We start from the raw sequence: 14307 nt of genomic DNA on the forward strand, positions 1-14307 counted from the left end.
CGGGGGGGAAACAAGTTCAAGAGACGCACAAACAAACCGACCGAAGGAATGGATAGCGGAGCTCTCCCTCTCGGTTTCTTCCAAGGCAGACGCCTTGCTCGTTGCTCGCTCGCCTGCACCACCAGCAAAAAAATGGAGTGCAACATTTTATTTGCCATTTTATTTTTCAACACTTTTCACACAGATTTCGCCACACGTCGGTTGTTGCCGGTGCCGCGCCGGTTTTTCAGCTGCTGCTCGATGATGAGCCATTCCTGCGTCTCGCCATTTTGCTGCCTTTTTTTCCGGCAGCTCCCTCGGATCGGGCTCTTTGCTTCCTTCCGAAGCATTAACCGAGGCCACTTTCAAGCACAACTCAAGCTGTTGTGCTCTAGTGGTTCTCTCTCTCTCTCTCTCTCTGTCTCTATTTTTCGCGCACTCCTTCTCTCTAGCTCTCTTGCTTTGCTGTATCTAGGTTACTGTTACCACGGATTACGATTGTTGATCGATGTTGTAGCACCATGGGCCCGAGCAGCATCCGAGCATGCCCTGGAGGTGGGCTGTTTTATCGGCATGCAACCACTGGAGCGGAGGCTTGGCCCAGTCTTAAAGGAGATAACATCCCACCCCCACTCCGCCGGTAATCATTGCGGATTAGCATCGAATTACGAGCGTAATCCTTTCGGAAGGCAAACAAACCGCCACGTGGCTTTGGCTGGTTAGTTTATGCTGTCGAGGAAAGGGCCTCTTCCTTTATTTCTGCCTTGCCCACCCTGTACTAGACACACTTGACGGTGTACACCTTCACCTCACCCTGCCAGTCCGATCCATCGGCGACGGAGTACGGGAACTCCGCCATACCATTACATGCCACTCCATGGCGTCCATCCTTGGTGGCCACCACGATACCACCCGCAAACGTGGGATAGTATTTCGTGATCCGCTTGATCTGCCTCTCAGCAGCCTCACTCGGACCTTGCCCATTCCGTAGCCCCTCGACGGCCAGCAGAGCGGGCAGGAAACGCATCATTACGTCCCCATCACCGGTCGCTACGGCAGCTCCGACTTCCGAATCAGCGTACGCACCAGCCCCCGGTATCGGTGAGTCACCGACACGGCCCGGTATCTTGTGGCGTGCCCCGTTCGTCGATGTACCGGCCACCACATGGCCCGTTTGATCGATGACGATCATGCTGATGGTGTCGTGATTGTAGCGTCCGAAGCTGAAATCGGTTCGATCCGGAGCCGAAGCGTCTTCTGGTGGGTTGCTGCGCACGGCATTGGCCGATACGGGTTCGTACGGGCCACAGGACATCGAAGGTGACGGGATGACGTTCTAAAAACAGAAAACAGCCGTGGAATACGAAACCATTGTGTAGTCATTTGCGTATCCGTGGAATTCTCCAATACGCACTTCAATGATCGATCGATCTTTTTGCGCAATTTGGGATAAGATTGTCTGCGCCCCGAGATAAGAGCAATAACCAACACCCATACAGTGCGCATTGCTTACCCTCCAAAAGTTCGGCTGGCAATGGTTGGCCTTCCACTGCTCCCACATCGCCCGCGACTCATCGGTCTGCAGCGTTTCCCGCCGGAAGCCCATCTGCAGTGCAAAGTCCGTCGCCTGGCTGCCGGCCAGCATCGTGTGTCTCGTGTTACGCAACACGTACTTGGCCACGGCGGCCGCATGTTTCACCTCACGCAATGCCGCCACCGCCCCAATATCCATCGTCGTACCATCCATCAGCATCGCATCCAGCGTCGTCTCGCCCGTCTCATCCGGGCTGCCACCGTACCCGACCGTTCCATCGCACTGCTCTCGCTCACAGACACTGCATCCCTCGACCAGCGCATCGATCGGATCGAACTCACCAACCGTCAGCGATTGATAGGCTGTGTGCGTGCGTGCGAGTGTCCGGGAATGAACAGAAGAGAAACAATTTGAGTCCATCAGAGATGCGGCTTCTTCCACGGAATGAACCACGCTTTGAGCTTACCTTGGAGAGTGGCGTTTAGGAAACGCCATGTAGTCACTACCAACGGGAGTCCTCCTTGGATGTTTGGTAACACCGTCGATAGTAGCACTGCACCCAATGCAACCACTTTAACGAGCTGCATCACGAACGTCGTCTTGTGCTTATGGCGCTACGTTATCACTACAGATGACCACGCAACTGTCACTTGACCGAGCGTTTGAGAGGCTGCTCGTTGAGGTTGAAGATTGTATTGGTTCCGTCCCGTGATAAGAGCAGCGATGAACAGAACTCTATAGATGTGTGCTGTCTATATAGACGCCAATCATCGGAGATCAGCTGGTCTCCGAGGTAATTGTATGCATAGATGAGATAGGTTGTAGTAAAATGCCAAGCGTGCTTGTAGTAGTGATGTTCTAGGGTGGTTCTAACAGAGAAGATGAGCGGTAAATACAAATATTGTACATAAACATACTATATACTAAGCGTCATCGAGTGCAATGATAGTTAGTGTTTAACACTTGATGGTATTAGAAGCTCAAATGAATTATTGATTTCTTCTACGATCGACATTTCTTCAAAAAAATAGATAATTTATCAACAATTCTACATACAACAAAATCTTTTAAGAGCTCGAAAATTGCCAAATTCTTTGATATCTGATCGTTCTGAGAAAGTCTTTTGTATATTTGACTCCTAACACTAACAAGTTTCCAACTGGAATGCCCAACATTACAAACCAAACGCTCCAAAACATGTTTTCATTCAGCGCTTCTGTAATTTGCGACAGGAAATTTTCCTTCTGCCAGACCAGTTTGTCCCCTCAAACCCGGGTCAACGGTTACGCACCGTAGGGGGTACCATAAAAACATCCTGCTATCAATATTTCACCTTTCACCGAAATGGAAGCCAACAAACAAAATCTATGACCACCACTTTGGACAGTACCAGAGTGTGGCCAGTCTTTTCGAGCCTTGTCGAGCCCTAGGTACAAACCAAGGGACCCACCGCGCACCTACAGCCCGGACTAGGCGTAACGACTCGTCTTACACAATCCTAGCTCTTCGTCCTTTACCCCCAAACCTAGTGCTGGTCCAGCCAACAAACAGGCCCACCCTGACATTGTTGTCCGAATGAACGCGAACACCGAGTCCATCCCACCAGCCCACCAGGGCCAACAACCGGGAGTACCACGACCATCAGCAAAACAAATAAATTCATTTAATTTCGTTAATTATTTTCCATCCTGACCAAACAACGGCACGACACAACCAATCACTTTCACAAGCTGGACAGCGACCGGTTTAGGCGCGTCCTGGCGGATCAGCGCAACACACCGGACCCGGGCACCAGGATAGGTCGGCCAGCCTTTTTCCTGGACTGGCAGCAACCGAAGCAGAGGGCGGGGTTGCTTTGATTGTGCGTTCAATTTGGGGTCCTTGTGCGCGAAGTCAAACTCAATCACGCGGTACCGCCACGTGGTACGCTGGCATGGCATGCTGTGGCTGTGGCACCCTCGGACCACATTTCAAACATTTCGATGCCGAACCGAGACGAACCTGATCGAAATTGACCTGCATCCTGCCCGCAGGAACCGCTGCATCACCATACAGCAGCACACCGGTGCGAATGTCGGAATTTATGTGCCGTCCGGGGGATGTCCGGGAACCAGCGCCTACAATGCATGCATGTCCCGGTGCATTTGCGTCGTAAATAAATCTAAACCCCGATCCCCGGGATGGTGTATTGCGCTGCAAATGCATCCCATAACCACAACAGCGAAAGGGGGGGGGGGGGGGGGGGGTTTGGAGCAGCCAGTGACACGAGTGAGCCCTGCGAGAGGTCCAGCGAGATGCGGAATATCATAAATTATCCGCCGAACTGATGCGTTTCGCACACTGCACTTGCCACGGACGATGCTGCTGCTGCTGCTGCAACGGGGCTAAGCTCATAAATCCGTCCCAATAGCACCTAGTGCGCACGCACACACAAACACCTTACTGCAGTGGTCCGTGGTCCATCGGTGGTGGTCATGACGCTTTCCGGGGGCGATGGCGCTAGGAATATTATGTAAATTGTAATTGACATTAATCGAATTTTTTCCATCCTCATGAGCAGCAGCAGCAGCAGCAACAGTGGCATCCTTCTGGCGTTCAATATTTGCATTCTCAGTTGCAGTCAAGCCCGATGGCTCACACACACACACACACACACGGCTCGGGCCATTGTTGAGGTGTTGTCCTGGCTGGCGAACCCGAAGCGGATGATCGAATGGAAGCGAACAAACACGCAAACACACCGCCAAAGCGCACCCCACATGCGTGCTGATGCTGATGCTGCTGGTGGGTCCACCGTGTCCATATCCTGCACGTCCTTTCGTACGTTGCTGTGCGTGCGACCGTGTGTGTGTGTGTGTGCGATGGACGGGTTGGCGCTAATTACTTTAGCACTTTAAGCCCCGGGACCAGTTGAGTACTTAACTAATTTAGCCATTTTCCGGCTCACTCGCGGTAGGTGGCTGCTGGTGGTGCTGCTGGTGTGTGTTTGGTTGATTACAGCATCCCAAGGCGCACACACTGACACACACACACACAACGAGCTTTGCGCCATTGTTGTAATGGCGTAAAACACGGCCAGGGCCAAGGTTCGCGAGGAAAACACCCGGGGTAGAAAAAACGGGAGCCGGGAGCGTAAATATTTGCAACAGGACCACTTCTCCTCCCCCGCTGCATACCAGCCGCACCGGAAGTTAACAGTTCCTTTCGCTGTTTTTTTTCTCTCTTTTGTTTATTAATCAAGAACCGGTTGCTGATGAGCAACAAATGTATTCAGAGTCTCGTTATGCACGCTCGCGGTTCAAAAGGTGAAAGAGCCATTGGAACACAGTATTCAACACTTTTCGTCAAGCTTGACAATTGGAAATGTCATGCAACAGTCAAACTGTATGCAAAATTTTGGATCATGTTTGTCAAGACCTTAAGGATGGAGTTCAAGAGAATTGAGGCCCAAAGCAGCCTCATTTTTAACGTTTTTTTTATGACGTTACCAGTTCACTTTACTTGTTTTTCTGAATTTTATACTGAACTACATCTTTTCACGCATGTTTAGCAGTAATTTCGATAATATTTGCTCAACAAAAATAAACCCATGGGATTATTTTCAATGAGTTTTCAAAAATACACTTTTTGTGATGTTCTTTAAAGCTTCATCTTCGATTATGTGAAACATCAATACTCTTTGGATACTATCGACACACTCTTTGAATAATTTAAGAATGTTTTTTCCATTCGGAGTTTTGAGGCATTTTTAATTTTTCCACCATTATAAGCATTTTTATTTAAGGTATCAACATTTTTGATACAAATTTGACGAGACTATGTGTACAGCTAATTTGTCCAAAATTTCAAATATTCTTGGAGGAACAGCATATAGAAAGCGAATGGAGTTTGTGAAGAAGCTTCTGTCCTCCATTCACTTTGAATTACCGTCACACAATTGGTAATCTCTTCGAGATGAAACCGCGTTGTCGTTGCCGTTGAGTTGAGTGTCTTAATTTCAAATTATCATTTTCGATTGCTAATGCCCACGTGACAACCTCAAGCTTATGGTGCGACGCATCCCCTTCCTCGCACCCTGCTGGTCGCCGGATTGGAGGCCATTGTGCCCGTGTAATGGCCGTACGTACTGGATTGTGCATCCTAAGCATCTAATCAGAGAAAAAGCTCTCGCAAAACGGCGCCGCGAACACGCCTTCCCCTCTTTTCTACTCAGGCGTCTGGTCTCTGGTGCCTTTTTCATAAACTTCAAGCATAATTGAAACCGTTACACTGATAAATAAGCGCGAGCTAATAACATTAAGCGGGAAAATGGAATGCCCACTTGGGCATGGATGGAAGGGGCGAATTGAAACCGCCACCACCACCAGCACCACCAGCACCTTCGCGGAGGTTCTCTCTCTCTCTGTAAAACCGCACAAACGCTGCTGGGTGTGTTGTATCGGGAAAGGCATCCCGCTCCTGACAGGGTATCCGAAATCCAGAGCTCCAGAGTGGCTCATAATTACCTAGAATTGGTCCTCATTTACGGTGGACCTGCTGGACCTGGTGGACCTGGGGGAGAGGTGCTTGTGCAGGAGATACACGCAGCAGCAGCAGCAGCAGCTTCACGCCCTTCCTCTTCTCCTGACCACACACACACACACACAATCGGAGGAGAATGGCCATTGTTTTGCGCGACTCTTTGGCGTAACTTTTGGAAAATCTTTTCGCTCACTTCTGCGGGCTGCGCGAAGCCACACACACACACACACATACATACGCGCGTGGAGAAACGGAGACATTCAATTTACTTAATTAGATAAGTGAGTGCCATTATTAAATGAACCCTGAAACCGAGAGTCACGGAGAGCCCGATGAAGGCGCCACGCGGAAGGACACAACAAACACACATACGCATGCACACACACACACACACACGACTAAGTGTGGTGGTGGTGGAAAAATTGAAAGGAATTCTGTAAATTAAATCGTAAATTACAGGCAGCCCCACACTTTGCCGCACCTTGCCTTCGATCGACGGTTGTTGGTTGTTGGTTTTCTTAAAAACCCAGCATTTGCGGGGTTTTCGTCCGCCAGGATCGTGAGAACCGTACCGCGACTCCCACGAAACTGTAATCTCTCCAGGGACAACCAACAAAAGGGCAAGACAGAACACAAACAGACACACAAAAAACCCTAACCCAAAAACCTGCCAATTGCGGAATATACATACACAATCCAGACAACAAGTGCACCACCACCCGCAGCAAAGCAGGCGAGAAACGCGCGCGCGAAGGGTCCTTAGCAATGAGCTAACAATCCCGCTGCGCCCTTACCCGTTGAAATGGCTGAAAAAGACCTGCTCTACGCAAATCAAACTATTATTTATCGTTCGATCGGCTTGTGCGGGCCGGGCGTGTCGTGTGCCACTCCTTCCACTCGTTCTCGCTCTCCTGCTGCTGCTGCTGCTGCTGCAACATTAGCGTATAAGTGCTCTCCGGTCGCTCGGGCATCATCCCCTTGTTGCCGGTTGATCTCTCGTTGCGTATTCCGAACCATTATTCGTCCGTGTACGCGGTGTGGTAAATGATCCGGAGCGAGATCCGGACCACGGTCCGGACCGTGGCATGTTTTGCGGAAGTCTTTCGCGGGGAAATTGGTTCACCATTTCGCGGCGGCCAGCAACAGCCCCGTTTATTCCGGCAAAAGGGGTTGCGCGGTGAACGATGTGTCGCGCAGAATAATGCAGGGAGAGCGAGCGAAGCCTACACCAGGGCTGCCTGGTGCTGGTTCAGGTCTGCTGTCATAAATATGCTTTATATTCATGTTTATCCACCGCGTGTCTACTCCCCCTTGCAAGGTATCTGGTGCTGCCGGTGTACGGTGGCAGCGAGTTCAAGAGTCACGAATCGACACAAGTATTCTTGGGTCTGCCGGGAGGAGGCAGACCAATATTTTGATGCGATGTTAGCAAACGCATCCCGGGATACAATAATGGAAGCGGATTGACAAGTTTATGGACCGCAATAGTAGCGATAAAAGCTTGAATGCTGATTGATTGAGTAGTGTCCTCGTGGAATCTGAAAGAGAAGTCTCTGAAAGAGAAGTAGGCTAGACTCTTTATATTCACGAACGCTTTTAATCTAGTAGCCATGACATGCCAGAATAGGACACATTTTTACACCTTTTTAAAACACTTTTTTATATAAAAATACAAAAAAATACTTCAACGTTCAATGTATTCAACTCCCTTCCGAACGATGTTCCAGGAACTTCTCATCTCGCAACAATCCTCCACCCAAAAAGGACACACCGACATCGACGGGGAGGGGATTGGCAGTAAGGAGGGAAACAACACAAAAGAGGATAATAGCAGCAACATTAACCGTGCCGTGTTAGTTGAATTTTGATGATATCGACTCGCGCTCGCACGCACACCCTTGAAAGGGACTCTCGAAACGCACCACCCCTGGACGGACGGTTGCTTAACCTCACCAACCCCTCTCCGATGCGCCACGAACAAGTGTTCCGTTGGTTCCGGCGAGGTGGTGAGTTTTGTTGGTCCACCGGGAGTTCGAAGCGATAAAATTCATTTTCACTTGCCCGGGACCCGGGCCGGAGTTTCCCGGGGAAATCTCATTTCCTATCCTCGCGCGCCGGTTTTTGCGTTCGTTTTCGCCTATTTTTTGGGAATTCATTTTTTCGCTCTTCTCACAGTTGGGAGTCCGATCCGGGATGCGCCGGACGCATGCGGTGTTCTCACGCCAGCCCCGATCCGTGGATCAAACTATCTCCCCGGGGACAGATTGGAATCAGGTTTTGTGTCTGGCCGTGTTTGGGCGTGTTCCAGGTCCCGGGCGGCCCTGTCTACACAACGTGTTCCCGAGCCAACTAACGAGCCAAATATGTTTCGTATTAATTGGAATGTTTTGACGCTCAGCGCATTATCGTTGCCTGACTCCCGTGAGGAGTTGGTGAGAGTTTTATCGTCTTTTCTCATAACCAGAACCCAGATGATGTGCAGCTTCCATTTGAATCAAGTTAATACTATTAAGCTGGAATTAAATCATTGTAAAAACCAGATTCGCAACCTTGCAAGTGCAGTTCGTCTAACTTAATCAGCTCCAGGGCAACACAATCTCTGCAAAGTGTTTATGCGCTTAAAGAATGTCCTTTCCAAGACTCACCACCAGAGCACGGGTTCACGTTAACTATGCAAATAATGAGCAACAACCGCAAGCTCACCCAATTCCCTGGTCCCTAGTTGAGTGCCTCGTGGTACTACCATTAGCAACCAGTGCAATGCCACGGATGTGCTTCTGGTTAATGTCTTTGTGCAGCGCGCGACGTGCAGCAACGACGATGCACCAGCTACACCCAGAACCGGCGACCGGAATGGAGATTTATCGTGCCAATTTCCGCCGGCGGAAAACGTGATTTCCGTGTTGCGTCCAAAAGCACAAACACAAACATGGGACACATCTATCACGCCAGCCGGGGGCCCGAGGATATCGAGCACTCGAGGGGGACGAGAAGATTTAAACCAAAAATTTAATCCAATTAACGGTGGCCCAGCGCAAGAAGAGGATTAGAATCCGGTCCGGTCGGTGGTGTTGCTCCGGTGGGACGATCCGACAAACACACACGGACACGGGCACACGTGTCACACGGTGTGGTCGCTTGGTGCACGGTCGGTGTGCAACATGAAATCATTTCGATAATCGAATCACTCCCAGGACTCCACCCTTTCCGGGGGTCCCAGCCAGGATGTTTTTGGCGAAAAGTCGTAAAGCCAATTTTTATGAGACTTTCGAGTGCGTGCCACAGCACCACCACTACCATTGCGTAGGACACATATTGCGTAGGCCTCGGTCAACGCTACAAAGAAATGCAGCGCAGTGGCCGGTGGTGCAGGAGAGATCGGCAAACATCGAGAAAAACGTCACGTCGATTGGTCATTATCACTTGCAATAAGCCGAACCAGTGCAGTGCAGCGCAGTGCAGGAGTGTCCGTGAGTGTCCCGGTGCGGAGGTTCCGCCTTGATTGGGGACCATCTCTCCCCCCTCCCGCCACCCTGGTTTTATTGAAACAAACGATCGCGGAATGAGAATCTATGTCCCGGGGTACGGTTTGCCTGGCAATGTGCATTCGGGAAAAATGCACCACCAGACACCGGGACCCTAAAGCTCGTACGTTTTCCCGGGGACGACGTGGTAATCACTAGCAGGCACCTTGGCATTATAGTGCATGGCCAAAGCGAGAGCGAACCGTCCTCCTGGCTGGATACCATCCGAAGGATTCGGAGGGAAATCCGGACCCCCTAATTGCAGCCGGTGTGTACGTTGTCATTCGCAGACGTTGATTCATAACCAACAAGCCCAAGTTCCGGCTTCCGGGCCCTGGAAGCTCTGGGAGCCTTTTTCGGAGACACATTTTGACACACAAGACGCAGCAGCCGAGGGATACGCGCTGGGATGATTTAGCAGTGATCCAGAGAAGGCACTAATTGACATTAATTTCGCTTGCCTGCCTACCCGTGGTCCAGCCCGCCAGGACTGTCATTCGATTAGTCTAACGAATTTTTCGCCGAAACCTCCTCCGGATGGTGTTGCTACCGGGTGCTTAAGGTGCTTCCAGGACGCGGTGGGTGGCCACATGTGGTGCGCCCAAGAACACTGTCGCAGTGGCCCGCAACAATCATCAGCCATCAGCCCGCGCACCGCCCTCAGGCCGGCGCGCCTCCTATTAATTGATTGATTAGCCCAGATATGGCGACGCCGATCAACAGCACCAGCTGCAGACTTCGCGGATCGACTTCGACCGTGTGGTGACTTCCCCCGGCTGTTCGAGCTTTTGGTTGATTAGAGAAATGATTGATTGTCGTTTCCGACGTGGCCGGTCCACCGGAGTTTGCCGGAGGAGTCGTCATTTTTGAGGAGACACACACACACAGATCAGGTCCGAGAATACTGAGCTACCTAGGTGGTCCGGATTCCGGGGATTTGGCAAAGAGTCCGAGGAAGCGAGGGATGGAAGTGGAGATCCTCACCGGATGATCCAATTATCGGTTGCTTATTTATTTAAAAATCCTTCCGCTGGCCCCATTTTCTCCTGCTTTACGCTCGTAAAGTGAGGCGATTTACCGCTGGGGTGGACCACGGTAGATACTATTTCGTGCACGGCGATCCTCACGACGAAAAGGGAATCCCCCTGGACTGCCCAAGATGGTCTCGTTCGATTTACTCTCGTCCTAGCTTTCGAGATGTGTTGGCCTTTCTTGGGAGACGCCTTTTTCTACAACAACTTCAACGTTTCAAAAAGAAACTAGTCCCCAAGGACCGCTCTCTCTCTCTCGCTGTCTCTGTATCGTGGGAGCAAATCGAGTGAATCGACCACGGTGAACATGTCACGCCGCATTCCAATGATCGTAAAGTCCCGTTTTCCATCCGGAGTCTCTTCGCTCCGTCCCCGTCCAAACGAGATGGCCCATTGCTTCTGTTTATGAACAGGAAAATATTGTCTTCTTTTGGAGCTGCATCATCAAACCTTCTGGCTGCATCCTCGAAGCGACGGTCGGCAACACAAACTACATAAAAAACGGGGGGGATCAGCATCGGTAAGTGAGGCGAACAGGAAGAAAGTACTAAACCACCAACTTTGGCTCGCCCGTTCCTGCTCATGTGTTTCCGGTCCGTTAGGTCGTCCCAAGGACCTAAGGATGTCTTGTGCCGGAGGACCAGGACCGGGGATGTAATGAAATGAAAACGATGATGGCAGTAGAAGAGATTGAGTGAGCTCGCCTTCGCCTTGAGGTCGCTCCATGTTTTATCTTCCGAAAAGGAACTTCCTCTCCACAACATCATGACATCATTTCCACATATTTATCGATGTGTCACTGGACTTGGACCGGAGCACCAGCCAGCAGCCAGCCAGCCAACATGTATGCAACAGGAGAGTGTCGCAGATGCACTTGGGCGGAAAAATGGTTCCTTCCTTCCCTGTCCGTGCACGCCTTCTCCTCCCTTTCTGTTCCATCAAAACAGCCTCTAGACCGCCATGTGGTGTTCTCTCTGGAGAGCGAAACGGAGCTGACGGCGCGTGCAGAACCGTCTTCCTCCTTCCCGGTGCGTTACGTGCGGCGTGTGGCGAGCCACGTGTCACCGGGCGAGTGACAGTTGTTCGCGAGCACCACACTACACATTATCCGCGCCAGGACACTCTCGTTTGGTTTATGTGTTTTTGCTCTTTTCACTGGGGAGTGATGGCGGTCGCGTCTCCGGCTGATTGGTGTGATTTCTGCGCGACCGGGAAAGAGGAGAACGAATGGAGGTCTTGGCTAGGGCTAGGGCCTAGGTCACTTCCCTTCTTTACGCCCCAAAAAAACAACAAACAACAACCACTTCAGAACAGTGACAGGCAGCGGCCGATCGATTCCAAGGAGGGGAAGAGACGAGCGCAACCAAGCCACCAGCCACCGGATGACAAATAATCGGCACCGGATCATCCTTCACTTCCAGGCTTCTCTCTCTCTCTCTCTCTCTGTTTCTGCACCAGGATCCGGGGTTTGGACAAGGAAGATTGCAAAACGATAAATTTCCACATCATCCTGATCATCAGATGGATTACATAAATAATTTATCACATGACGAGAACGCCGAGAAAGAGCGAACGAACGTCGTGCCGGTGCGTGCCAGCTCCATCTCTTCTCCATCTCCCCCCTCCCGGGGGGCCGGATCGCCAGGATGTCACAGGAGCCGACGACCGACAAGCGCCATCATCATCTGCAAGGCTCTGGCGCTCGATTTATAACATTCCTTCTTTTTTTTTTGGTGCTCGGCGGACTTTCGCTTTTTTGTGCACCGTTCGCTTCGGAGGTTATGGATCTACCTCATCTTTTGGTTTCATTCCTGGCACCTTCCTCAGGCAGAGTCAGGCAGCAGCCAGGGGATCCCGGGGTTCATCAATTTTGACTCCACTTCGGACAGCGAGTGGATCGTCGTCGTCGTCGTCGTCGTCGTGATTCTAGCCGTGAGTTGGTGTCATGCCCCTGGACGAAAGGCAGGAAGTTATCAACTGGCATTCAACATCTCTGACACTCTTTTTGGAGGGGGGAGGGACCCAGAATATCCTCGCCGGGCCGGCGACTCACTGTCACTGCGTGTCCGCTGCGACTCAGAGTGACTGCTGATGGGCTGTGAATCGAGAAGGAATTAAGTGGTGGTGGCAGCAGCCGCCGCCATCGTAGCTGTAGCCCTCCGGAGCGGCATGACAATCGTGAAATAATAATAATCAATCAGGAAATATTAGAGAGCGTATACGCAGCAGTACGCTCCCGGAAGCCGTTCGACTCCGCCACGTCACGCTTCTTGTGCTCGATCAACCCAACCCAAGGGCCCTTGACAACGCACTCCATGGCAAACGAGAGAAAGAGAAGGAGAGCAGCCGCGGCGGTCGACGCTTCCTTGGATTGGGGAGGAAACACACGCAAAAAGCCCGACACTTCCTTCCAACTGTCATCTTCGTGTGACAGCATACGCGAGATGGTGTGGCGTTTGGATTAATAAATGAATTCTCGATATTCCACACGAAACCACCACCACCACCACGAACGGACGGTGACGGTGTCATTGAGCGCCTCGGTTCTAATGAAATTTTAATATTTGTCCCCTCCTTTGCCCGGGCCTTCCTTCCAGATCCCTTCGCCGGAAGTCAATTAATTGACGAAACCACGCCAAGACGATGGGCTACAGGTCGCTGGCGGCTCTCTCTATTGGCAGGTTAATGTCTGGTTGAAGAAACTTACACCCTTCTGTGTGTGTGTGTGTGTGTGCGCAATTAGCCTTCGCCAGGTTTGGGGACGAAATTAAAAGCCATTCTCGGTGCGCCACAGACCGGGACCGGAACCTTTCCAGACTTTACGACCAGAGTTCGGATTTTATAGTGTCGTAGCGGTATCTCGGGGCCCCAAAAGTCTGGGCTAGAAGTCGCCAACGACCTGGAGAGTACGTTACACCTCGCGATCGATCGATCGATCGACATCTAAATCAGACCGCGACAGGAGCTAGTGCCAGGGACTTTCCTTCTTCTGTTCTGTTGCGCCAATTGAAGCTGATGGCGGAATATGGTGCCCAACTTTGCACACACATGCTTCGCCGCGAGCGTGCGCTATTTGAAGAACTAATGAGTCCTGGCTATCCTGTACAGCGACAACGGTCTGCGATGAGGGAAACGCAACGGGAAAAATAGAACAAGAACGTCCCTTTCGAACACTCTCGTACACTCTCCAGAGACTTCTGTAGACTCGTCAGACGAATGGGACAAAAAACTCCTCCGGATTTTCGACCGTCCGTCCGGACCGGTCGTCCACCTAATATTTGTTAATATACACCTGCGAAAAGTCCACGAAACCCTCGAGTCGTCGTCGTCGTCGTCATCGTCGTCATCGACGTGTAGAGCATCGTCACCGGTGATGTGATCTGTGATTGAGTCTCGTGTGTCTGACGCGCACGACATGGTCCAAAGGCAAACATTGTTCCGTCCTTCCGCCTTTTCGGCCGGGGGAACGTCAACCAGAAAGAGTGGACCTAGGATACGGTCCCAGTTCTGGTCCTCAAACCTCAAAGATACACAGCAGCAGCAACGGCAGCAGCAATAGCGCTCCAAGGTGTCCCAAGAGGGATGTATGGTTCTCGTTCTCTTTGTGCCATCACGCCATCGTACCCGTGCTGGTGGAGCATAAATCAATATCCTGAGTCGGTTTTTGGACAGATAGAATCCGGTGGCCGCACACACAAACACACATCTGTCAAGTGTC

General features: G+C 51.2%; 1 protein-coding gene across 2 annotated transcripts; it reads right to left on the minus strand.

The window, feature by feature from the left end:
- Nucleotides 1–706: 706 nt before the first annotated feature.
- Nucleotides 707–2130, minus strand: LOC125953989 (putative N(4)-(beta-N-acetylglucosaminyl)-L-asparaginase GA14866). 2 transcript variants are annotated; one of them, XM_049683910.1, is made up of 3 exons: nt 1980–2130; nt 1493–1875; nt 707–1315 (listed from the first exon to the last, which is right to left on the minus strand). In XM_049683910.1, the coding sequence occupies exons 1-3, from the start codon at nt 2098–2100 to the stop codon at nt 758–760; spliced, it is 1062 nt and encodes a 353-aa protein (XP_049539867.1). In that variant the 5' UTR covers nt 2101–2130; the 3' UTR covers nt 707–757. The 2 variants fall into 2 exon arrangements, with proteins under 2 accessions (XP_049539867.1, XP_049539866.1); XM_049683909.1 differs by having other exon boundaries at nt 1394–1875.
- Nucleotides 2131–14307: the final 12177 nt, after the last annotated feature.

This window comes from Anopheles darlingi, chromosome 3 (genome assembly GCF_943734745.1).
Source record: "Anopheles darlingi chromosome 3, idAnoDarlMG_H_01, whole genome shotgun sequence".
Classification (NCBI taxonomy): domain Eukaryota; kingdom Metazoa; phylum Arthropoda; class Insecta; order Diptera; family Culicidae; genus Anopheles; species Anopheles darlingi.

What these genes read in the sequence shown, in the direction of transcription:
- LOC125953989 (XM_049683909.1), bottom strand. Translation starts at nt 2,100, where the DNA reads ATGCAGCTCGTTAAAGTGGTTGCATTGGGTGCAGTGCTACTATCGACG. An exon ending in CCTAAACGCCACTCTCCAAG is followed by an intron (nt 1,876 to 1,979) that starts GTAAGCTCAAAG and finishes GCACGCACACAG; the next exon opens with CCTATCAATCGCTGACGGTT. An exon ending in AAGATCGATCGATCATTGAA is followed by an intron (nt 1,316 to 1,393) that starts GTGCGTATTGGA and finishes TTCTGTTTTTAG; the next exon opens with AACGTCATCCCGTCACCTTC.